The sequence below is a fragment of the Piliocolobus tephrosceles genome, chromosome 15, assembly GCF_002776525.5.
Source record: "Piliocolobus tephrosceles isolate RC106 chromosome 15, ASM277652v3, whole genome shotgun sequence".
NCBI classification, from domain to species: domain Eukaryota; kingdom Metazoa; phylum Chordata; class Mammalia; order Primates; family Cercopithecidae; genus Piliocolobus; species Piliocolobus tephrosceles.
The window spans coordinates 46,552,826-46,579,397 of record NC_045448.1 but is presented as its reverse complement, the minus strand read 5'-3'; the positions used below and the strand labels follow the sequence as shown (position 1 = coordinate 46,579,397).

Genomic DNA, 26,572 nt, shown 5'->3' with positions numbered 1-26,572 from the left:
ACACTTAGGGATTAGGACTTAAAATAGTCACTTCATCAACTGTCTAAGCCACGTCTGTGCCCTTGTTGACTAATCTGCTAATCGGTTAAACACAACTTCTGTGTGACACAGCATTCTATGTCTTTAAATGCTTCTACATGCAGCTCTCCAGCACCACTGAATTCAGACTTGGGGCCATGTAATTAGATTTCTTGAAAGGCAAGATTTTGCTGAAAATGCACTGTGTCCCACAGAACTTATAAGCAATATCACCCTCTACATTATGAGTCACAAAGTCCTAAATCACGAGGCTTCATACTTCCTTTAAGCCAGAAGCTACCCTGCCTACCAGCCCTGAGCCAAACTAAGAAGTCAGCAGAGCGTCTTTCCCCTTTCTATGTACATTTCCTCTCCAGCCACATTTAGACATCCAATTCCTTGTGTTTCTCCCCCTCTTCTTTTGTCCAGAGGTTAGTACCTTAAGAAAATTACCTGAAACTCATTTAAACCAAGATAATGAATAAAGGATAATGCTGAATTACCCTTTCCAGAGGATTTCTTCTCACTGTAACAAGGATCAAAATCTTAAACTGAAAAAAAATCTCTTCTATTATCTAGGGATGCCAAGTTATTTTCTAGGACAGTAGGGTTTTCCCAGTGCTTATGGAGTCACATTACGGATGTGCTTCACTCACCAGGGTGAAGCACGTATCTGACTTTCATCATCCACAGCACTAAATATGCTCCCAGGCTATATGGCTAGGTCGGCTTGAGCCACTTCACCTCAAAGCCAGTGACACAGGAGCTATGCACTGGGATTGTCCATGTTATCTCACAAGACTACTGAGAGGGGTGCATGAAGCTGTGTCTTCTGCCCAGAACGTTCACTTGAATACAAAGACTGCATCTGATAAATAACCATACCTATAACATGGATTCCTACAGTGCCTGTCACTAAAAGGGCGATCTTCTTCTTGAACCACCATCATTATCACCACCACCACCACCACCACCACCACCACCACTACCACCACTAACAATTATAATAAATGGTGACTGTGTCGAAGTTCCAGGACGAAAGGCTTCATACATGACATTTTCTCCCTATGAGGTTAGAGCATTTCTTTCTACTTATATAACTTCCCACTAGCTGCAAAAGCTGTGAGTCTTGGCCCTACTGTGGTCAGAACTGAAGGACAGGAATGACTCAAGGATACTTTTACAAAAGTTCTGAAATTGTGCCACAAGTGGTGGCCAACTCTAAGAAGGGGCGACCAACCAACACCAGGCCAGTCTGGAATCAGAGGAGAGAAACCCCATCCTGGAGAGGAGGGTCCCTCCCATGAAGAAACCAGCTGCCCCCTTGGGATGTCCAGCTGATAAGAGAAAAGTGGATAGGCCTGGGGGAGGCTGAGCAGGAGCTTTTTTCCTGGGGTTCCGTGGTTTCCTGCTGGCTGAATAAGACAAGGCAGATTCTTGCTGATCTGGGGGTCAGATTCTTCCTCTTCCTGCCCCCCAGCCACTAACTGCCTTCAGAAGTGATTTCGGCTCCTTGAGTTTAGTGGAAGATTTTGCTTTGGAGGTGGCCAAGGACAGGAAGTAAGATATAAGCAATAACAAGAAGCCTCACACGTGTTGTGCTGTCTGGACTTCTCAAAGTGCTTGCACAGCCATTATCTCATTTTACAACGACCCCATGAAACAGGTTGAGAAAGTGTTATCTCTGTTTTGGAGAAGGGGAAACTGAGATCTCAGGGTTTCCTGAGGAGAAACCCTAGAAGATGAGAAAAGAGTGGCAAAGAGCTGCGACCGGAACTATCACCCTGGGACACATGGCGGCTCTAGATGCTGCAGAAAGCTGAGGTCAGGCGGGGAGATCTCTGCCAGGAAGAGCACATCCGGGGTGTGCTGCTCAGCAAGCCGCAGTGGCACTTACTCAAGCCAGGCCTACCCTGGGCCCAGTCTTTTGCATTTCCTGCCCTCCCTGGGGCCGGGCATTGCTCCGGGCATCGGTTCTCCCCATCTTCCTCCTCCTACCTCCCATCATCAGGCTCCACAGTCCCAGAGGCAGGGCTGGTGGGGGAGTTAGGAGCTGTAGGGTGTTTAAATACTCCCACCTATGACAACTCCAGCCTCTTCCCCACCTGCTTCAATCTTCTAAATGAGGTAAGAACCCCAGATGGCATGACTTGCATAAGCAGTCTTAGGCACTCTTTCAACAACTCTAATAAAGGTGATAATAAGAGCTAACACTGAACATTTATTACTAAATTTGAACCTAGGCCATCTAGTCCTGAAGCCCACGCTCTTAATCACTACTGTGACTCCTAAGAGACACTGGGCCTGGCACTGGGGGTTTAGCGTCTAGCTTAGCTACCTTCATCTTAGCCTTCAAAATGGCTGAACAACAGCTGGAATGGAGTTGCATGCAGGAAGGAATAAGGCAGAGGGAAAGGCTCAGTCAGTAATGGAAGAGGGTCAGTCTCCAGGGCAGAAGCTGATGCTCCTTACTGGCCTCTGAAGCAGGAGTACAGATGGAAGTCTCTAGACTCTTCTCTTTCTCCTGCATCGGAAGACCACCTTGAGAATTTCCTCAGGAGCCTGATACATGTATGGAGAAATATGTTCACACCACAATGATGAGAAGAGTTGCACACCAGGAAAGCTCTGCAGATGGACCCTGTAACTCTGTCCATGGGAGACCACCAAATACAGTACCGGGAACCTCTGAGGGGCACTGATGCAATGAAACAGTGGCACAGGTCCATGAACATGGCACCCGGCAATACCACGTCTATGTCCAGTTCCATACGTTTAATACAGGCACAACTCCCCCCACACACAGGTAAGACCCATCTCTGCCCATAGCATACACACTTATGGCCCCCTACCTGTCATCACAGTAGGTGAACTTCATGTCCATGCTGTGGCGGCTTAGGAAGGTCTTGCTGTCCAGGGGGATGTCCATGTGGGATGGGTGCTGGATTGGTTCACACATGATGATGAGGCAGGACAGCAGGGGCTCCTTGTAGCCACACAGACTATTGTGAGGAGGGCAGTTGTTGTAGACTTTCACTTGGCCCGTGCAGTGCAAGACCTGAGATAGGCATGGAAGGGTCAGACATGGGGCTGAGTGCTGGGGGTGGGGGTAGGGCCTTAGGCATCCCCCACACTGCTATCGCCCTACACCTGGGACTCCAACCCAGGCCTGATGTTGCCCTACCTTCCAGGTGGCTGACTTGAGGTTGACAGTACGGCCTCTGTTGGTAACCGTGCACTTCATCCTCATGAAGAAGTCTCGCTCTGTGGACATGTCTTTGCTTTTTTTCCCAAAACCAGAGCCTGAATGTGGAAGGATGGGAAGAATCAGCTGAAGTTAGTTTTGTATGGATATTCATGAGAGAGGCCCAGCTGCAGTTTTTCTTGGCAGCCTATTGTTTGTATTTTCCAAATATCTGCTCTCTTAGGACCTGTAGTCTGCCATCAACACTGAGCTCCATCATGGCCTGTGGACTAATGGTTCCCACTCTCCAGCTTATCTCCTCCACTGGGGCATTAACTCCCACAAGGTAGGAGCTGCTCCATCATTTGATTTCCCATTGTTTCTGGAACATGGTCAGTGGTGCCTTCAGAGCAACGAGACAATGAGTGCCTATCAGCCACTAACTCAGCAACCCTTTTCTGGGGCAAGGACCAGGTCCTTGCAGAAATTCCAAGAGACAATCTGGGTGAGGCCACAGTTACTCCAAGAGTGTAAGCCTCACAGGTTAGAAAGGTCTCTCAGACACTCCCGTCTTTCCTTTATATAACCTGTCTCTTAGGAGGAATTTAACCCCTCCTGTACTCCATTTGCAAAATGCAATAGCTGTGTTCAGGATACCATGCCATTAGCTTTCTCCCTGAAGTGACATATGTATCAAGGCTCTAGAGAGACCTCTGGTATGAATCTATGAATCTCCTTACAGTGGATTTGGTGAGCAAGTCCACTTTACGGATTAACTCAACCTGGATCATATCCTCTCTCAGCAAGAATTAAATAAATCACCAAGACCAGCAATATAGCTTCCTTCCTTATAGTTGCCAAACAGCCTACCCATTCAGAACCATTTTCCACTTTTTGTAAAACAAAGTAATGAATAGAGTGCCAGCTGAATCCCACTTGTGTGTGTCTAAATCCTGCCTACACCACCATCTCTGGTTCCTACTTTCAAAGATATAATCCTGCCCCTACCCAGCATCATAGAACAATCTAGAGCCTTCTTTCAAATAGTCACACTCCTTCCTCCAGGAAGTCACCAGCCCCTGCACTTAAACTTCCAGAGGACCTTGACTTGACTGACGTATTCCTGAAGAGTTATGTGTCAAAGGAATTGTGGCACCCTTGAACAAAACTTCAACATCCTTAGGGGACCCCACTCAGTAAGAGACTGAATAGTGAACTTTTTTTAAAAAAGAACAGAACATTCCTTTCATCACGATTATAAAACCATTTCTCCCACACCAAATTATGATTCCTGCCATTTTAATTTTCAGAGGTGGGATTAGCATACAATGAGATATACCTGTATCTTGGGATCTGGCCCCACCACCAGGACCAGACCAGTTGTTGGGTATGAGGGGGCTGGAGGGATTCATTTGTGGCTGTTGCTTGGGTATTACTGAGGCCTTTTAACTTGCTAACCTCTGGATTCTCTCCATGCTGACATTGGATCTTTCTTTTTTTTGAGACGGAGTCTCGCTCTGTCGCCAGGCTGGAGTTCACTGGCATGATCTTGGCTCACTGCAACCTCTGCCTCCTGGGTTCAAGCGATTCTCCTGCCTCCGCCTCCCAAGTAGCTGGGATTACAGGCATGCACCACCACACCCAGCTAATTTTTCTGTTTTCAGTAGAGGGTTTCACCATGTTGGCCAGGATGGTCTCAATCTCTTGATCTCGTGATCCACCCACCTCGGCCTCCCAAAGTCCTGGGATTACAGGCGTGAGCCACTGTGCCCGGCCTTGATCATTCTTTCTAAACACTGCTCCACACAGATTACTCCACCCCTGCACAAAAACCTTCAATAGTTCTCCCATTGTCTATGGAATAAAGTTCAAGGCCCTCCACCTGGCCTTCAAAGCCTTCCGTGACCTGCCTCATGGCTTTCTTTTCCTCTAGGAACTCACACTAACCCTTTAGGTCTAGATCATGAGTCCACCCACAGGCTAGCACCTTCAGTGAAGACTTGCTGATTCATGAGTTTGATCCCAAGTCCTCAATATGCAGATCAAGAGATCTAAAGTTCTACTCAGATAATTAGAGGTCACTTGGCTGTGAATCATGGCACTTGAGAACTGAACGGTCGTCGCCTTTGCCTACTCCAATACCAGCAATTTGAAAAGACAGACTGTGAGGAACAGAGAAGTAGGGTACTTGCTTCTGGTCACAGACTCAAACTCAGACTATGGTCAGTGGTTGAACTGAGACTAAGAACCCAAAGGCCCAAGGGTTTCTGGAGTAGAGAAGAATCAATCTTTGGTTTTCTCAGGCTTTCTCAAGCTTTAAGCACCTACCCATTCAGAACATGAATCTCTTTTTAGAGAAATTTAGAAAGTCTGGTTGCCCTTTCCCCATAGAACCAGACAAGACATTGAGCAGCCCATGGGGTGCTCTCTGCCAGTGTGCTCTAGGACCCAGGTGGCCTAAGGCCTGCAGATGAGACAGCAGAGGAGCTGGGTGAGGGAGCTGTGGCAGTGGTAGAAGAGGAGGTGGTTGTAATTCTGTATTTTGCAGGCTCAGTCTGCAACAGGGTGGAGGTGAGCCAATGAAGTATCTGCTTTTGCAGCACGTGTGGTAATAAGAGCCAAACCCTGTAGGCTTAGCTTCACTGCCTCTGTTATTCAGGTTGGACAAGCATAAACCCCATGGCAGTGACAGGTGATATTATTAAAGAGGACATCTAGACATGCACAGAATCTGCTCAGACCAGTGACAGAATCTCTCAGGTTTGGAAGCGACCTTGACAGTCATTAAGCCCCACTTCTGCCCAAAGCTTCAGTCCTCTTGACAATGTCCCTATTCATGCCTTTGTTGAATGGCCACAGTTACAAGAGAGGAAGCTCCACTGCCATTGCAACGTGCTTTCTGCCTGTGTGGGTCCTCTCATCCACTGGCACCTGCTGGGTATCCCCATGGGTAAGGTCCTGTATGCTAGATCTTTTTAAATCTCTTCTCTATCAAAACCTACTTGACCTATGTCTCATCAGGGTACCATTTCCTGTGGTAGCTCATCTCCAAAAGTAGCTCCAACAAGCCATGCCTTTTGATACTCACGGCTTTGTGTAGTTTCCTCCCACAATGAGCCAGGGCTGTCCTGTAACATGCTCTAACCAACAAGATGGGGCAGAAGTGATGCTCTGCCAATTTGAGGACAAAGCCTTGGGAAGGCCTGGCAACTTCCACTTTAGTGCTTCTGGGAGCCCTGAGCTGCCACATGTCTGGCTACCCTAGAGACACTGTATGGAGAGGGAGAGTCTCTGAGACTCCATGGAGTGAGAGAACAGTCCCATTGTCCCAGCATGCCAGCGGAATCCAGGGTTCCAGCCACCTGCCACAAGGTCCCAGATGTGTGTGAGCTATCCTGATCACCCCAGCCTAGTCTGGCCCCCAGATGACTGCAGCCCAGCTGACATCACATGGAGTACAAGACCCACCCCACTGAACTCACAGAATGCTGGGAGATAATCATCAAAGCCCTATGTTTTAGGTGGTTTGTTCCACAGCAATAGATAACTACAGTAGTTCCTATGAGCACTTTGGCACAGACTGGTTTCTCACTGGTTTGGGTGGTGTCATTCGGCAGAGATGCTTGACTCTTGGGTGATGAAACCTCCTAGAGACAGTGTCCTAACCCAAAGGAGTCCCCTAGTAGTGGGACACCAGGCACCATGCGGGGCCAGCAGGAGATATTTCTGAGTACCAGGTCCTCTCAATGCCCCAATCTCATCTCACAGGCTACACACTTAAATGGAGGGCCAGCCTAGCTAATTTTTTTAAGGACATCCATTTTTCCTGCATTGCAAGGCCATGACCTGTCTCCCTTATACTTGTAGACAAATGGGAGGCAGATTCCCACCCAGTGGGGGCAAGAAGGAAATAAACACAATTAAGGATACCATTTTTGAGACTCAGGTTCTCACGAATCTCCTCGTGGTCGCAGGGATGAGTGAAGTCAAAGATACTATGTCCTGTTAGCTCCACCTGTTTCAAAAACAAGGTTAGGCATCATTATTCCTAACAGTGAAGTAAAAGACTCCAAGAGGAAGCTGAGCCACCTTCCAGATTTGGAGGCAGGGAGGAGATTGAATTGGGTTTTCTCATAATCCCAGTCCAGTGTCAGGTCCACAGACAGAAAGATGTAATGGGGGATTACTGCTGACAGAGACATGGTCTGTTAATGAGTCAGTAGAGAGCTGTCTACCAGGATGGACATGAGCAAAGCCAAACCCAATGCTTGGGGGTAGGAGTGTGGCCTGAGGCATGTGGCCTGAGGTCAGCGAGGGTCACAGTGGCCATTTACAGGGAGAGGTCAAGTGGGATTGTGGCTAGCACCTTCTACTCATTTCTATCCCCAAATGGAAACATTTCTTCTTTTGAAAGAGATGGAGGGTGTCACCTGTGTAAGTCCCATGAACTTGCTGATGTTTTCTGACAGAAAGATCATGTCGCCATCTTGGGTCACCACAGCAATGAAACCCTCCAAGGCTTTCAGGTACAAGTTGTCCATCTGCTGGTCAGCTTCAGCTTCAGACTCATTTTCGGAGCAAACTGGAAAGAGAAGGGGGTGGGACAGCTTACATGAATGTGGCGTGAAAACAGATGTGACTGGCACAGATAGGCATTTGCCAGGGATGGCGCAAAGGCATCGGGTGGACTTTTCTGGAAACGCGCACTGCCGACCATCTGAATGTCTGCCCCAGCCCAGCAGCAGGCACTGGATGAGCACCACTGCACAGAGGACACCCTGACAGGGGCTGTGAGTACAGTACTTCTGGCACTAGTAACGGGAGCAGTAGGAGCTGCTGTGTGAGTGGTTCGGGGTGGAAGTTTTCCCGGGCTGCCCCCGGCAACCACCTGTACAGCCCGTAGACTCGGCTGTTGTCCCAGACCAAAAACACCTCTTGGGCCCCAGGTCTTTGGTTGTTATACACAGACCACAGACTTCATTTCAGCCCTTTTCTCCTAGTTCATTATTTATCTCCAAAGACATTTACTTATGAAAATTTGTATTTGTCCAGTGCAAACATCAATCAAAGTATGCCTGAATATAACGGTAGTCACAGTAGTAGGAACAAATTTTAGCTGCTAATATATACTGCAATCACTACATGAAAGGTACTGCACTAAGCATGCTATGTAATCTTCACAGTGACCTACGAGGTAGATACTATTCTTAATCTTATTTTACAGATGAAGTGTAGAGAGGTTAAGCCATTTGTCCAAAGGTATAAAGATTGCAAAGTCAGCAAGCTTTGACAGCTGAATCCAGAAGCCACACTCAACCATTCATAGGCTTTGGAGTTAAACACAGGTTCTATTCCTAGATCACCCTCCTATTAGGCTATGACTCTGGATAAGTAACAACCTCTCTGGATATCACTTTCCTCATCAGCTAAATGGGAATAACAATTTCCATCTCTGAATTGTAAGGATTAGATAAGTATGTAAAGTGCCTAAAACTATAACAACAGTAAATTCTTTCTTCTTTCTGCTGCAAGACATGCACTACCCTCAAATTGCTCAGAACCCGGGTGAGGAATATATAGCACTCAGAGATGCAAAGCTAAGTAAAAGTTCAAGGGGCTGGGCTCCCAAGGAAAAGTGTAGATGGGACGAGCTCTAAGGGTCAGAGGATGAGGGGGTCGCTTTGGGGTGATCACAGACAACTAACTGTTCCAAAGAAGATTTGCAGAGACTTAGAAAAAACAGATTTCACTCTGTGGAATGAAAGAAGGGCCTTCTGAACCAGATGGGATTGTGTGAGCACTGGAAAACACCTGGAGCAAGCTCCCTCCTAGACTGAAGAGAGGCCCATCTGGCTCAAGAGGAGAATCCATCTCCCAGTCTCAGAGATTGGGCTGGTGAGACAGGCCCAGTGTCCTGGAGGGGCCTCACGTGTCAAGCAAATGTGATCAGAGGAGTGCATCTCAAAGCACTGCTTTGGGGAGATTAGTCTGGCAATGGCATACAGAATGGCTTGGAGAGAGTGAAGCCCAGAGGTGCAAAACAGAGTGAGCAGGCAATTGCATTCTCAGCAGGCTGTACAGGTGGTTGCTGCGTGCAGCCTGGGAAAACTTCCACCCCGAACCACCCACACTTTGAGTATCCTGGCCTGTCTAGTATACCTCTGCTATCTGAAAAACACAGACTCGGCTCTTGTCCCAGACCAAAAAAACCTCGTAGGCCCCAGGTCTCTGGTTGTTATACACAGACCACAGACTTTATTTCAGCCCTCTTTTCCTACTTCATTATTTAACTCCAAAGACATTTACTTATGAAAATTTGTATTTATCCAGTGAAAACATCAAAGTATGCCTCATTTGATTTACAGAACGAGGGGATTAGAGAATAATTTGTCACTTGCAAATATTAATATTCACTTAACTAAAAGGAGTCTTTCAAATGGAGACTATTCCAAGGAATGTAAAATGCAATTCAGTGTATGGGCCACTTGACCAGGGACACACCAATGCTGTGAAATGTCGTTCAAGGGCCTTTCTGCAAGGGCCCTGGATTTCTCTTTTATCTTTTTTCTCGAGCCTCTAAATTTAAGCTTTGGGTTACCTGCCGTTATTCCTCAAGAAGAACAAATCCAAGTTACAAGATCTTCCTACCAAGAGGCTTCAGTGGAGGCACAGGGGACCAGCTACCTTCCAGGACACAGGATGAGGGAACACGCCAGAGTCACAGATGCCTTCTGCACAGCATCACAGTGGGTCCCGTCCAGGGATGGGCAAGCCTTCAGAGCCAAGAGTTGGGCTGTACAGAGTAATGCCCCGGTGGCTTTCCCTCTGTTTTGCTAAAATGGTGAACCAAAATAAGGGAAATTCTTTCCTCTCCACACCCTGTTTCAGGTGGCTAGCCTGGAGAAGAGAGAACCACAGGTCATGGGAATGGCCTTATACCACACATATATGCACACCTGATCCCTGCTTGGGGTTTCTGCTGACACACCTGTTCTTTGCCAGCTGACCAGCCCCCTGAAGTGATGATGAACCAATGTCCCAGGTGTGGGTGATGCCACTGTGAATGTTAGCTTTCCCAGCTAAAATCTTCTTTTGAGTGGGGGCTTTAGGGGAGAAAATGACTTAACCCAGGGCTTTCAAATTTGAGTATGCATCAGAATCATCTATGGGCCAGGCTAAAAGAAAAATTTCTGGGACCAGGACTGCTACATAATTTGCGTGGCCCAGTGCAAAATAAACATGTGAGACCTCTCATTGGAAAAATTAAACCAAGCCTGAGAACTTTCTCAGTGTGGCGCCCTCTAAGACTGCCTGTGCTGCATGCCCATGAAGCTGGCCCTGGATGGGCCCCTGCTGGGTTCCTGGTTCAGTAGGTCTTTAGTGGGAACTGAGAATCTGTTTGTTCTAAAAAGCTCACAGGTGATGCTGACCCTGCTACTCACAGGACCATATGCTGAGAGCTACTGCCTCAACTCAAAGGTCCTATGAGTGACCTTATTTAGCCTGTGTTGGCAGGTGGTGACTTATTTTGGAGATGAGTGAGGAGAGGTTTTCAGCGCCACTTCAATCACACCAGATAGGTGACCACCTTCTATAGATACACAGAGGCCAACCCTGTGGTTTCTAGCCAACTGAGAAGATATTTTCTCTTCAATTTCTTTGATCTCAGTGGTAACGCTGACTTCAAAATCTGGAGTAATCCCAAGACAACCCTATTTGGGTTAACTAGTCCCAGAGGAAATAGTCCTGCTTAAAATTTCCTGTTTTTAACAGTTCCAACACAGCCAAACTGGTTTCCACCCATGCCCAGTGCATTTGCTTCCAGGAGGTGGTGAAATTGGCTACAGCAGCTTCGGGTCAGCTGGCCTCTGGGAGGGAGAGGGGCAATCTAGGGCCACGAAGGGAAACAGAATGTCTTGGGGCTAAGGTCACAATGGCTGGAGAAGCAGGAAGCCACCACGTTGGCCCCAGGAACCCTGCAACAGCAGGACTGGGGCAGGGTCTCTTCCCTCTGTGGAACTATTTGTCCTCACAGCACCTGCTTATTCTCCTGGGAGCTTCTGAAGGAACCTGGCCAGGTCACTCCCAGCTTGCAGCTAAGAATGAAAACTGTGGAGCCAGGAGGTAGACCCTCACCCTGGAGGCATCTCATAGCATTGCTTTGGGGAGATTAGTCACCCTAGAGGCTCATGTCACAAATCGGTTGAAGACCCCTCTGCCCCTTCCCCTGTGAACACTGTTGTCTTCCCTGATGTACCATTAATATCCTATTCAGTGTAGGAACATGGAAAAATGCACTCATTCCCTACACCGTTATGAAGTTTCTACTGTGTTCATGTCTGCTTTATGCTAGGCACAAGGTAATCTGTCCACAAGTGTCACTTACTGTGTGCTCAGTCCTGTCCTAAGGAGAATCGAGGATACTGAAAGGTGTAAGAGCAATCCCCTCGGAATCGACAGACTGGTGGGGAAGACAGAGATAAACTGCTGTAAGGTGATGCAACAATCCAGCATCAACTCTTGGTCAGAACAAAGTGAGGAGCCCAGAGTAGGTGCTCAATAAGCCACCAGCTGGGTCTGTAAATCATCCTGGGCTCTAGATCTCAGTTACTTGCTTCCGAGGACCCTGCAGGGTTTGACCCCAAAGACGAGAGATGGGTCATTAAAACCAGAGGTGCTCTGCTGAGACGGCGCATGCCCATCCTGGGGAGGATAACAAGATTCTTTAATGCTAAAAATAGCCCCAGTAAACAGGCTTTGATGACTCCCCACAGCCAGGATATGCGCGGGCTGAGGTTTTGGAGCACTTTTTCCGGAGCATCGCTCATTTCCTTCAAGCAGCACCGCCCATGTGGGGTGGGACTTCCTGGGCGGCAGGGGCTGTGCTTTGGGAGAGAGCAGGCAGAGTGGCAGAGCAGAGCCTCCTGAGTGGTCTCAGAGACCAGGCTGCTCCACGGTGCTGCTGGTCAGAATACTGGCTGTAATTTTATTCGACCAAGGTCACTTTGCCTCTTGTTTCCTACTCCGAGAAGTTCCAGGACTGCTCTGACTGTTCTTAAAGCCATTCTGATGGGGTCTTCCTGGTTCAGATGTGCTTGGCAGTCACTACTTGTGACCACCACAGGGGCCTTCCTTCTAAGGCTCTGCCTAAACCGATTCCTCCCCTCCACCTGACCCACGGCCTGGACCCCCAATCCCCACCCTCCCGGATGCGCAGACTGTAAGAGCAGTGCCAGTCAAACTACAGGGAAATCATTCTGGGATCACTTACTGGATCCTTAGCCATACCTTTAAATGCCACCATTAGCAGGCCTGGGCTTCTCTGATGCCTTTGACAGAAGGCACTGTGTCCTTCCTGATCTTCCTGGGCTCCCTGAAAGTCCACTAGGAGAGATTCATGCCTTTGTTCTTTGCATATATCTTACTATCCTATCTTGCCTCTCTGTATTACCCTTCATAAGATGTAGTACAGGACTGGATTCAGCAAACATCTATTGACTGAGCAGACTTTTTAGTTTAAGTTAAAGGAATGATCTGAACAAAGTCAGTATCTCTAGAAGAGATTGTATATTAGCTGTTCTCACCCATTAACATCCTCACATGAATCAGCTTATTGAGCTCTTTCCAAACAGGACAGAAAAAGGCCTTGATTTGGAGTAGGTGGGACAAAGGGGTGGAGGTAGGGGTGAAAGCCTGGGAACAGAAGTCTGAAAGTAGGGTATGAGAGGGTACCAGAACATGTATCTGCCTACACAGTTCTTTCTTTGTCCCACTTTTCCTGCATGTGAAGGTCATATCAAGCCTTAAAAACTTTAAAATCACATTTTAATATCTTTCCCTTAGTAGTCTACAGATCAGGAAAACAACCTCTTGTTATAACTGATGTCTTTGCTAAGCAAATGATGAATCCATAATGCAACTGACACTTCTCTTTAGAAACCTTGCTTCATGCTGATCTCCAGCTCCATGGAAAATGAATTTGACTTCACCAGCATGAGTTTGGGCAAGCCCAAAATTTAATTTTACAATGAAAAGCAAATTTTGTATATTCACTGCGGTTTAATGCCCTCAGAATGCAGAGTTGACCCTGATTCGCTCATGGTTTGTGGGGCTCATCTTGAAAGAGGATTTAAGACAATCAAGTGGCATTTCCACCGATGTTCCTGTAAGAGTGTGTTCTGTCCTCAGCCCAGCGTGGAAGCTAATATCATAAAGCTATTGTTTCAGTTTGCTTCCTGTGATATGAATCTCAATCGGCAGCCCAGACCCACAGCCTGAATTTCTCAACGTTGAGGTTTCCTCTCCAACATTCCCACACAGAACAGCCTACTGTGAAAATCAAAGGGAAGCATGTTACTAAGTAAAGAGAAACTTTTCTAAAGAAAAACCTGGTATTTTTTAGCCTTTTGAACTTTGAGGTATGCAACCAGCTATTTCCTACTATAAAGTGAGCCAAAATTGGTACTCACCTTTGTTAGAAATGCTTAAATAATGAATGTGCGGGTTGTTTTGCCTTGGAAAAGCTTGACAACTCTGCATTTTGATAGAAATTGCAAGAATTTACATTGGGTTTTCTTTTACATCATTTCTCCAGAAGCCTATATTTAATATAAATCAATATACTTGTTTATAATTTTTATTTCTAAGCTATAACTTATTGAGACCTTAATATGTGGCAGGCTAAAGGATAAGGCCTTTTATATCTATTATCTCAATCCTCAAATAACATTGCAGGGTAAGCACCATTATTCCCTTTGTGCAGATGAGGAAACTAAAGCTCAAAGAGAAATTTTTACAACATTGCAGAGAAAGAAAGCAGCCAAACTAAGATTCCAGTGCAGGTCTATCTGCCCACAAATCCTGTACTCTTCTTCATGATGCTACATGTGTTGGAAAAGCAAAATACGATTTAGAAAGAAAAAGATCTTGTCTCACAATTTCTGAAAATAATTCAACAATCAGTCTAGAGAATGCGTAGCAGGAGCCTAGGAGAGAAGTCAGAGAAAAGCGGGTGCTAAGAAACCATCTCCTCCTCCCTGGGCTGTGCTCGTTCGGTGAGAACTTCTCCTTCAAGGACACCAGGACCACATGCCAAAAGTAGAAACTTTTTATCCCTTTTCTTCCTTTCTTTCCTTGGGACAGAGAGGACCAGAGCTGACAGGCTAAGCTGAGCTGACAGGGCTCTAGCTGGTATAGGGCTAAGCCCAGCCAGAGGGCAGGCAAGTTTGTGTCCACAACTTTCAACAGGCTTCTGAGATGGGATAGATAAGGGATGTCCCAGTGTGGCCACTCTGGTCCTATCTCTGTGGGTGTGTTTAGCACACAGGGGTTCTCATCAGCACACGAGGGCTCACACCAGCACATACACGGGTAGATGTGCTCAGAGAGCCCAGCCTAACTCCTGGCCTTCTCCAGGCCAACCTTTGAACCACTGAGATGGACAGCCAGGCCCAGGAGGGCAAGCATGGAAAACGAAGCCCTGCACTAGGGGGAAGGACAGGAATAATTCTCTGAATGTGTGAGGACCTCCTCCCCATCGCACTGGCCCCCAGCTGCCTCTGTTGACCTTCGTTCCCCTACCTTCTCCTTTCCCCCACACCCAATACCCCAGCCCTTGTCGACATCTTTGTCAACATCTTAGCCTGACCAGGTTTGCACGATGCTCTTGCTGTCCCATGTCTGTTTTCCCATGGACCAAAATTCAAAAGGACCTGAATTCCAGGTGCAGGTTCACCGTGTGCTAAATGTGTGACTTTGAGCAATCTTAACCTGTCTGTGCTTCACTTATCTGTGTAACAAGGAGAAACACTCAACGAGTCCCAGTTTAGTCATAGGCATTCTACAATTAATGTGCAGGTTGACTGTCCCTAATCTGAAAATCTGAAATCTGAAATGCTCCAAAATCCAACACAACGTTCAAAGGAAATGCTCATTGGAGCATTTAAAATTTCAGATTTTCGGGTTAGGGATGCTCAACTGATAAATACAATGCAAATATTCCAAAATCTGAAAAAATTAAAAAATCAAAAATACTTCTGGTCGCAAGCATTTCGGATAAGGGATACTCAACCTGTATTACCCCTTCTGGGGCTGTGTGTTGGTGAAGGAATTGGAGTGGTGATGAAGGAAGCAATGATTAATCCAAAGGAATTAATATCTAAGAGCAGAATCTCAAGTACCACAGCAGGAAAGCAGGGGAGAGGGGTCTCTTTGTGGGGAAGGGGCCTTCATCCAGTCATGAAATCCTCCACTGTCTACTCTTTATATGTAAAGATGACTGCAACATTAGCTGACTTTGCCCTCAGTTATCCAAGAAGACAAGCCTTTTTAAAGGGAGGGGTACACAAATGCCCTGTGATGGAGTCTCCCGGCCTTTCTTATATCCAGCAATCCAACCCTTGCCAGCGCTCAGCCCACTGTTCTCTCTCTGCAGCATCTAGGACCATGTATCTGCCATTGTCTTGCATTGTTCTTTGAAAGTATTTATAGTCCATATCTTCCCCTTTGGCTCTCCTGCTCTTGTCTGCACATTTCGCCTCTTTAGGCCTAGCCCTCCAACCCCAGGCCCACTGAACTGTCGTCCTATTTTCTGAAAGTCTGCCCCCCATATCCTTCCTGTACTCCAGGGACTAGAATAGTACATTCTGGTCTGGCCTCCCAGCCTCACACTGGATTCCCTCTTTCCCAGAATAGCCACTTCATAACAGGATGGCGGAATCCACCGTCTCCAAGGCACCAGGCTTACTCCGGAAAACTGAAAAACCACCACCAAAGAACCCTCCCTCCCTGAGTGCCTCCCTCACGCTCACCCGTCAGACACTGTCCCCACCTGTGGCACCAGACCAGGCGGGGAGGAGCACAACACGCTGCCTAGCATCCTTACAGAACTGACACCGCTGACGAGAATGTCACATAGGATCTGAAACCAGAAGACTTCTCAGGACACCTGTTTCTGGTCAGGACGCATAGGAAATGGTTTCCTGAAGAACGTAACTGAGAAAAAGCAAATGCTGTGTGAACTTTGGAGTTGCAGAGGTACCAGGGACGGGAGAACCAGTTGTTTTCTGGGGAGGGGCGATGCTCTTGGCTGTCAGCTGTCAAGGACTCCCCAGTGTGAGTGAGCTCAGCCAGGCCAGGTGATTTACAGACATCATTTCAGTCCATTCTCACTGACACCCTGGGCAAGAAGTATGTTTAACGCCATTTTATAGATGAGGAAACCAATGTTCAGAGAGACTAAATGATTTGCGTGGCCTAACTGGCTTCTCAGAGGGAAAAGATCATCTGGGCACGCCTTCTTGCTGTTCTGGAGAAGGCACTGGAAGTTAAGGATGAGAAGGCGTCCTACAGACTCAATCTAGTGTGGAAGATGGGTCTTATGGGCCAGATGGCAACAAACTGAGAAGTCAGCAAAAGCTGTCCTTGGTTCTCCCAGCCCCTGTTCTCCCCAGCCTCTGGGTGCCCGTGTTCTTCCCTGGTCCTGTCCCTGCCCTCCTCTCACGGCTGGATTCACGGTGAAGGTCACTGCTGGAAGAGAGATGTTTAACATGAAGGAATAAAGCACTCATGATGGTGATTCTGTGGGTGCCAGTTCTGCAATGGGAAGACTTTCCAGCTCTGGCAGCAGAAGGGTCCCCTGCATATAGGAACATGCTGGTAAGGCTGGCATCTGCCCAGCCTAGGGGAGCCTGCTGGCCTTACCTGAGGAGAGGAGCTTGTGTGTTCGCAGGAAGCTGATCGCCAGTCGCATGATGGAGGCCTTGTCCAGATGGGAGCTCACGCTGTGGGGCAGAGGCAGCTCATGGGCCAGCTCGTAGAACACCTCCGTCTCCTTGCTCCGCCGGCACCGTGCGGCATCCCGGGACTTCTCCTTCCTCCTCTCCGAGCTACTCCTAAGTGGAGAAGAAGGGGTTAGTCCCGGTAAGGTTACTGTCAGCCTATCATACCTCTGGCCAGGATATCCCCACGGCCCCAACCCACAGCGCAGCCACACTCCCCCACTGGACTGATCTGGGCTCACACCAGTCATCTGAGCCACACACCAGCTGCTTTGTATTGTTAGCTCTGCTTTTGTGTGTGTTGGTGTCTTTGCAACCAATGTCCTCCTCTTGCATGCCCTGTGAAGGCCAAAACAGGGCTTCACATAGGTGGAGTCTGGGCAAAGACTTGCTGATTAAATTAACTGTCAGTGCCTGGCACCTGGCCCTGGATTATCTGGGGATAGGGGTGAATGTCCAGGGATGGAAAGAGAAGGGTAAGGAAGCTATGATCAGTGGCTCAGATGGCTTTGTCAAGGGCTCTGGAGAACAAGATAAAAAACTGCTTTAAGGTTATTTTTCTGCATAAGACACATTCAGAAAAAATTAAGAGTAGTACTGAACCCTAGATCCCGCTTCATATCAGAGAGTGATTTCCACAGTAAAAACTGAAAATACCATGACACCCAACAGTCTAGAGTACCAACGTGCATTCTGTCAAGGATTAAAAAGGAGTGGGCACAAACATTTTCTAAGCACTGCCAGCATAGGTTGCCAGGCTGTCTCAGTCGCATTCTCCTCCTTGCTGCAGGATGGAAGGAAAGATGACACGCACTGAAGCTTGCCTCTTTTCAGGAAGTCCTAAAGAAATCCTGGACTTTCTTATAAAGTCCATGGCAAGTTCTAACACAGGCAAATTTAAAAGCCAGAATGTTTAGATTGGAGTTCTAACTTCTCTGCTTGTTAGCTCTGTAAATAAATAATTTAAATTGCTTAGCCTCAGTCTCCTCATCTGTAAAATGACAACAATAGTGCTTACCCTACAGAGTTAATTGTGAGGACTAAATGTGATAATTTATATAAAATCTTTAGCACTAAGCCTGTTCCACCAACTGTAAGCAATCGATGTTAGCTAATACTAATTAAAAAGATGGCCATGAAAAGGCAATCATGAGAGTTAAAAAGTTACAAAACAGTACAGGACAATTCTATTTTCATAGAAATGTATTATACATAATACTTCCTATAACTTATATAGGAGAAAGGCTAGATGTATAACTACTATTATAGGTATCACAGAAATAGTTCTTAGAAGTACTTTTTTTTTTTCATTATTATACTATTATACTTTAAGTTCTAGGGTACATGTGCACAATGTGCAGGTTTGTTACATATGTATACATGTGCCATGTTGGTGTGCTGCACCCACTGACTTGTCATTTACGTTAGGTATATCTCCTAATGCCATCCCTCCGCCCCCCCTCCCCACAATAGGACCCAGTGTGTGATGTTCATCTTGGCTTATTTAAACTCACACAACTGCCCTTGGAAATAGGCATTATTATTATTATACCTAATTTACATATGAGGAAACTGCCCCATAGAGGCCAAGTAATTCACCTGTGGCCTCCAGCAGGTAAATGGGGAAGTCAGGCTTTGCACTGGGCAGGTGGGCCCCAGAATCATGGCACTTAACCACCAATGACTGTCCTGTCACCTTCTACTCACTAATGTTAGCAGTTGCAGGGTAGTGAGGTTACAGGAAGTTTCTTCGGTTTTTGTTTTGGTTTATAGTGCTTATCTCTGTCTTCTTGTGTTTCTATAAATAACCTATATTGCATATTTAATAAAGAAACAAATCTGTTTTTTATTTTTTTAAAAAGCATCTAAGCCGGGCATGGTAGTATTTGAACCTGTAGTCCCAGGTACTTGGGAGGGTGAGATGGGAGGATCACCTGGGCCCAGGAATTCAAGACCAGCCTGGGCAATATAGTGAGACCCCGTCTCTATAAAAATATAAATAAGATAAAATAAAAAAGTATCCAGCACGGTTCATAGGTTTCAAGGCCTCAATTCAGTTAGCTCCAGCTGGCTTGCTCTGTCCTGCCATCTGAGATTCCAGAGACTGCTCCTCCTTTTGTTTGGCTTTGCAGCCTGTTATTTGGACAGAAAGTCTGTATTTTGGGATTCATGGAATGTGAACATGCCTCTCAAATCCCTCAAGATTTGGGGCAGAAGCACTGTTTTGATTTTACAACATGCTTCATTTAAAAAGACAGACTGTTCAGCTCTGCGGATGGATTAAGCATCATATACTCGGATTAAAGGACGAATTGTCCAACAGCTGTTGATGGGCAAGAAGAACCTTCAGAAAAATTGTGAAATGAGTGAAACTATTTTTCTTGTCCTCGCTCCCTTTTCTGCTTCCTTTACCTAATCCCTGTTTCCCTCTCTCCCTGACCTCCAACCCTCAGGACACCTACCCCTGCACCCTTCCTTCCCCACCTTCTCAGGAATTGCCCTGATTAGACCTTTAGTGGCAGTTTTTATACTGGTCCCTCCCATTTGCAATTTACTCCTGACCTGATTATGGAGAAAAAGTTAAAGAATTGCACGTATTCTGGCACAGGAAAGATGGGAAGAGGGCAGGATGCTGAAACCGCACACATCATGCCTTTAGGTCATGAGGGTCAGGTGAAAGATGCTGGATTTCATTCTCTAGCACTAACTCTTGTGCTCTCCAACAAAAGCATCATCAACACATAACCTCGTCATCAGGGACCAAGAGAAGCCATCCTGAAGCAAAAGCAATCCCAGCACAGGCTATGGCATTAACGCCAATATCTGCATGCACAAGGCTTCCCTCTGCCATTGGCCCCTTCCTTGGAGTAGAAGAGGCAGAGAGGAAAAGCCAGGTAGGGAAAAGGCAATCTGGAGTCAATGCTCTGACAATGGTATCTGATACGTGAGTCTTGCTATGCTTTTTGTGCCTGGTGCTATACCAAGAACCTTTCATATATTAGCTCATTATACTCTTCCTAACAACAAAATAAAGTAGGTATTGTTTACACAATTTAGAGATGTGGAAACTGAGGCTCAGACATAATACGTCATTTGTCCAATGTCGCAAAGCCAACGCCTACATAAGCCATTGAAGGCTTTGTAGTCAGTGAGCAGACACTTAGAAGTCCTGAAATACACAGGGGATTCCTATCTAATTCCATCCTTGCAACCAAGCGAGGTGGGCAACACAGGTGTTGTCACTGTTCCCCTTTCACAGATCTGAAAACAGACACTTGAGCAGGTAAGTTACTTGCCTAGAGCAATCCAGCTAATCAGTGGCAGAGCTAGGGCTAGAACCCTGCTCTTCCTAGGCGGATACCCTTCTCACTGCTTAATGGTAGGAGATAGTGGCTTTAGCAAGAAATAAAGAAACAGCAACATCTTAACTTCCAGAAAAAGAAAGCTTGAGAATCTAAGGCAGCCTCTTGGTTCAAAAGTCAGAGAGGTGGGATTTCAGCTGAAACTAAAAGGACAAATAATAATACCTTTGCAGAAAGCACTTTTTCTTAACATGTGTTATCTCATTTGATTCTCACAACCCTGAGAGATAGAAACTATCATCCCCATTTAATAGATGAGGATGTGGAGATTTAGAGATTAAATAATTTGCTAAAAACATTGTCTCAAACCTAGTTCTTCTGGGTCCAAGATCAAAAGTTTTTCCATTGGCAGCAAGGAAACTATCATTTACTGTACAACTTTGATGTTCCCAGTGCTGTGCTGATACTTTCCCACAACCTGGATGTTCACACATACTTTGGGAAGAAGAGGCTAAGACTTTTTTAAATACAGTGACAAAAATTTCATGAGGGGAGCCACATGTCTTTAAGTGAGCACCCATTCACCTTAGGAGAACACCTGGAATGTTAAGAGTAGGACTAAGAACTGGCATCAGAGTTCAGATGGGGTGGGAGGGGCAAGAAGGGACTCAGTGCTGTGGGCCTTAGCAGACACAGGTGCTGGTCACAGTAGTGCTCGGAATGTGGTAGAATGTTATCAGATGTGGCTCGGCAGTGCTCCGTAAAAGCAGCAGGTCTAACCCTGCTGCAGTATCTATCTATGCCGCAGGTGGAGAACAAGCTGTTTGTTTTGGGTTTGGTTTTTTTTCCCTGGACATTTTAATATGCACAAATTTATAGTTAGTCTCCCTGAGGTGGAAACTCACATTCTGAAACATTTGATCCCAGCTAAAGTTAACAACCACTTAAGCACCAGGCAGCCAGTCAAAAGATAAAACAATACTGAACGTCCAAAAATTGTCAGCAGAGATAAGCTACAATTAATCCAGGAAAAACCTCTTTGCCCAGAGCTTCGTTATCTTAAAAACATCATCTTTTAGGTCATTGCTCCAAGCATGGCTTAGGAATCCCTACTTAAGTCATGAATCTAAGGATGATCTGTTCTTGGTCAAGATGATCTTGGTTCCTGACTTCCAAATGAACATAGCCTGCAGTGAGGCCCCAAGATGTCTGTCACCAGTAACACCGAGCGGTTGGCTGCCTAATGAGCTAGACTTTTAGAGTGATTAGAACTCACATGCCTAATGCCTGTGGCCATTCAGGTATCAGAACAATATGCCTATTACCCTATAAGGTTAAATGGCTTACAAACAGAATGGATTTCAGCAGGTAGAGATGACTGAAGCTAATTAAGCCAGCTGGGATCAGTCTATTGGTTGGTGGTGAAATTCTAAGCTGCTGCTAATTTGCAAGAAGCTGAGAATGGAGGAAATAAAGGTTAAATGCAATTGGGAGAGGTCTAGCAACACTTCCATGAGGCTTGTGGCTGCTGTACAGGGGCTGCCTGATGGGAGAAACACACCCAGCTCCAGGTTCCAGAGATGAGGAAGAGTCACTGGTCCCCATACTTATTGGGGCAGAACCAAAGTCAGTGGTTCTCAGTTTTGCTGCTCACTGGAGTCACCAGAGGAACCTTAAAAAACAGATGTCTGGGCTCTACCCCCGAGATTCAGATTTAATAAGTCTCAGGTGCGGGCTGGGCAATGGGAGTTTTAAAAGCTCCCCATGTGTAGCCAGGGCTGAGGACCACAGTTCCAAAGCAGCCAGTTTTTAAAGGAAGGGTGGGTGGGTGGGTGGGTGTGTGTGGTGGGGAGAGGCAGATGGGGTTGGACTTAAATGTTTTTGGAGACGCAAACAGCTATGTCACCTTCTCAAAGAGTAGGAAGAAAAGGAAACACATTTATTTAGCACTGGGGCCAGGTGCATTTAATAAACAGTCTCAATTGATCCTCACTTAAATGATGAAGTGTTATTGGCCCCATTTTTGCAGAGCAGTGGTTCTCGATTTTAGCCTGCATCAGAATCACCTGGAGGACTTATTAATACATAGATTTCTGGGCCTGTGATCATGTGTCTGGAATACTGACGCCGAGATCCACTTCTAAAACCTAACCACACTCTTTCCCTCTACCATGCACTGTGTCCAGCAAATCTGAAGTCACCATCACAAGCCAAATAGTTGTTTACCTAGGAGTTGGTGTGATCACCACTGTACCAGGCGCTATGGCTAATAGGAAGAGGGAGATGAAAGTAATGAGGCATCTGAAATGGATGCCACACAGAAGGTGGCTACCCTTCAAAGAAGCCACCTTGGAAGAAGCCTGTAACTTTATGCTGGTGGGTGGCCATTGCTCTGTCTTTTGGGAAGTCTTTTTACAATTAACTTCAGAGCCACATAAGAAAATCAGTCACAACTCTTCAAAGGACACACTTCATTTCAAACCCTAAACAATATTATCCAGTTTACCCACCCCGTTATTCACCGGACTTAGCTGTGGATGGATTGTGGTTGTCTGATAGGATAAAATGTGCCCTCAAAAGATAAGACTTTGCCACAATTGAAGGTATTGAAAAGAATGGTCTTGGCTCTGAGGGCCATTCCAAAGGAGTGACAAAAATGTCTGAGATGCAGGCAGTGTTCCAGTGGCCAGTGTTCTAGATATACTCTGATGTCCAATGGCTGCAGTGATCAGTAGGGGAATCTATCACAAAGGGGAGGAAAGGTATCAGTGTTAGATAGTGAACACCGAAAATAGGCCAGACACAGTGACTCGTGCCTATTAATCACAGCACTTTGGGAGGCTGAGGTAGGAAGACTGCTTGAGCCCAGGAGTTTGAAACCAGCTGGGCAACACAGAAAGACCCCATCTCTAAAAAAATTAGAAATTAGCTGGGCATGGTGGTATACACCGGTGGTCCCAGCTACTCAAGAGGCTGAGGCAGGAGGATCCTTTGACCTGGGAACTCGAGGCTGCAGTGAGCCATGCACCACTGCACTCTAGCTCAGGTGCAGTCAGAACCCATCTCAAAGCAAAACAACAAAAAGTTACAAATTCAGAATAGAAAATATTAAATTAGCAAATTCAGGAGGAGCTGGCCAGATCAGACAGACTTTGACAAGAGAAAAAAGGCATTAAGATGCTTTAATATACACACCTCTCCTGAGGGGCATGGTCTCTATCCTGAAAGAGACCACAGACCATCTGGCAGATAAGACTAATAATCCAGACTAGTATATCAGAAGTCTACAAGAGGGGACAAAGAAGAGAGAAGACATGAGACTGGAGTGGCTGAAACAGGGACAAATGCTTTCACTTGCCACTTCCCTGAAAGAGGAATCCTGGAAAGCGTCTCATACCTCAGCCTCCCAACCTCCCCTCCACTGGGGCTGAGCCTCCAGCTCCCTGACCTACTCTGACGGTCTGTGTCCCTGGAGCAGAGAGCATGGACTGCATTCAGAGCTAACAGTAATGTCTGGGGCTCACCCAGCGTGGCCCTCTAATGGTCAATTCTGCTTGGGCTGACTGGAGATACTTATCTTCTGGCCTTCTCAGCCCCAGGCAGCCTTGTAGAAGAAAGCAGCAGATTCAATTACTAAGCAGCCCATCTGGGGCTCCAGATAACCCAGCTCCTTACGTAACCGGAGAACACGTGGACTCCCCAGCCCAGCTGAGAAAAGCTGTGCATACACAGGAATAATCATAATGAACTGTCCCTGTGCTGAGCTTCCTCAAGCCCAAGCCTTAGTAGGTGCCAAGGTCTGAATGTTTATGTCCTCTCAAAATACTTATGTTGAAATCCCCACTCCCAATGTGATGGTATTTGAAGGTGGAACCGCTGGGAGGTGATTAAGTCATGACAGTGAAGTCCTCATGAATGGGATTAGTGCACTTGTAAAGGAGGCCCAGGGAAACGCTCTCACCCCTTCCACCATGTGGAGACACAGCTATGAACCAGAAAGTGGGCCCTTACCAGACACCGAATCTGCCGGCACCTGGATAGTGGACTTCCTGGCAGCCAGAACCATGAGAAATGAAACTCTGTTGTTTATAAGCCACTCAGTTTATGGTATCATGTTGTAGCTGCCCAAATGGGCTAAGACAGTGGGGCATTCTTTATTGTACATATTAGTGAATAATACCACTTTACATTTGGATCACACATTACAGTCTGTAAAACACTTGTGAGTGAATCTGGAAATCTGTCACTAACCTTGTAAATTTCACACAGTAGGATAGGAAGAGCAGCTACCCATTCCCATTTTAGAGATAAGGAAAAACTGAGGTTTAGAAAGTTAATAGGAATATGTGGAACTGGAACAAAAGCCCCGAGTTCTGGCTTTTTCAAGGACCTGTGAACAGAGCGCCTGCTGACAAGCAGCGCTGGACATATGGCACGATTAGAAACAGACCTTCATTATCTGTCCATCTATAACCTAGCTTTTCCCAACACATAATTTCCTTTTTAAAAATGCCTTGGTGAAGATAAAGTTAATGCATATTTAGCATAAGCAACTTCAAAAATACAAAAAGGTATGAAGAAAACAGAGATTTCATTGGATTTATAAATTAATACTTTGCTCTTTTTACTAACAGGATGTCCCATTAAGAATTCTTTCAAAATATTCATAATAGCCGGCAATATCATATCATATGGCTGAGCCACAATGCATTTTACTATTCCCTGATTGCTTTTCAGTTATGGTTTCTAATTTTTAGCTGTTATAAATAACACCATGGCGACTACCTTGGCATCAGGTATTGCTTATTTTTTTACAATAAAAGATATGTATCCAGCTTGCTGCCAGCTCCCCATAGCCACCTCGCAGTGACCCCACCCCACCCCATGAAAGCTGAGTCGGCAGATTTGGCAACACTGGCGTCCTCAGGACCACGGCCAGCATTACTGAGCACAGAGCACGGGTTGCGGTGCTTCAGAGGGCAGTATCAGAGGGAAGGAAGAAAGAACATGCAACAGTCTCAGCCTTGGAGCCAGGCTCAGCCTCCTTTCCCCGTGGCCAGCTCTCTCTAGACTGCTTCTCTTCCTTATGCAGACACAGGTCAAAGCATCTGAAGAGAACACCAGCTGTGCTAAAACTGGCGGCTTCTTTTGACTCTAATCCAGTTCTGAGAAGAGGGTCACCCTTGTTGATGAGCAGGACCTCTTCCCCCAGTGTAAAATAAAGTGTTCTTTCCATCTTTCCCACCCCTCATCTTATCCACCGCAGGGATGTATAGAAAAGCCTCGGTGCTGTCTTCACTCATGAAAAAGCAGGGAGAAAGCCAGCGGATGCAGGAGGCATTTGCCTGGCTCTCCATTGCTCTCTGTGGCCTCTGATGTCTGCCACTGCCCGACCCTTGACACCATACAGGCTTCAGCTAAGGGACTAATTAACCTCTGCAAGCTGAGATACTGACTATACAACTAGGAAACAACCACATGTGACTCTTTCTGGTTAGTAAAGAACACTTAGCATATTGCTTCTGTTTAATCTTGAATCAATCTTGTGGAGCAGATATATCACTCGCATTTTACACACGAGGAGACAGACCCCACGGATGTTAGTGGCATGCCCAGCCATCACCCACTGATGGAGCCAGCGCTCAAACCTGGATCATTTGACCCTAAATCCCATATTCTTGATTGTAATTGGGTGACCTTCCCTACAAGGCCAATAAGCAAGTCCCTCTTACGGGTTCAAAAGATTTAGGGGAGCTGGGAATCTTGAGGGTGAAGCCTTCTAGGACACTAAATCTGATGAGCTTTTTGAGACATACACTTGGGTCTGGGAAGCAGCAAAGTGAGACACACTGGCCACCCTTTTGCCTGAGGTCAGCTCCTCAGCTGGCAGACCAGCCCCCTTGGGATAGTTCTCAGCTTGGAGAAGTCTGCCTTTAAAAGAAAAAGAAAAAAAAAAAAGGTCTGTGCTTTGCTTGCGGAGTCTACAACTGCCACATGTTGTTTCCTTTTCACTAGACTGTTTTCTTTGGTGCCACCTCTCTGGGCTTGAAGGTATTTCCCCACACCCAGGCTGTTACCAGATCTGATTTAGATTTTTTCCTTAGGGCATCTACCCATCAGCAGCCTTCTTCCTTTGGGTCTCACAAGCTTCCAACAGCACAATCTGTGGTTTGGCTCAAACCTTTCTGCCTGTGCTGCCATCCTGTTCCTACAACACTGCCTTCAGCTAAGAAAATTGACAAAGAAATTGCACAGCAGTAGAATCAAGAAGAAAGGGCCTGAGATGTAAA

General features: G+C 46.4%; 1 protein-coding gene across 1 annotated transcript in view; it reads right to left on the bottom strand.

The window, feature by feature from the left end:
- The window catches only part of EPAS1 (endothelial PAS domain protein 1), an 89,847-nt gene that overhangs the window by 22,851 nt on the left and 40,424 nt on the right, over positions 1-26,572 (bottom strand). Inside the window, exons 2-6 of the mRNA XM_023223840.2 lie at positions 16,904-17,094; positions 7,633-7,784; positions 7,133-7,217; positions 3,203-3,321; positions 2,871-3,076 (exon numbers count right to left, since the gene is read on the bottom strand). Of these exons, the coding sequence (XP_023079608.1) occupies positions 2,871-3,076; positions 3,203-3,321; positions 7,133-7,217; positions 7,633-7,784; positions 16,904-17,094 (753 nt within the window). The remainder of the gene's footprint in view (positions 1-2,870; positions 3,077-3,202; positions 3,322-7,132; positions 7,218-7,632; positions 7,785-16,903; positions 17,095-26,572) is intronic.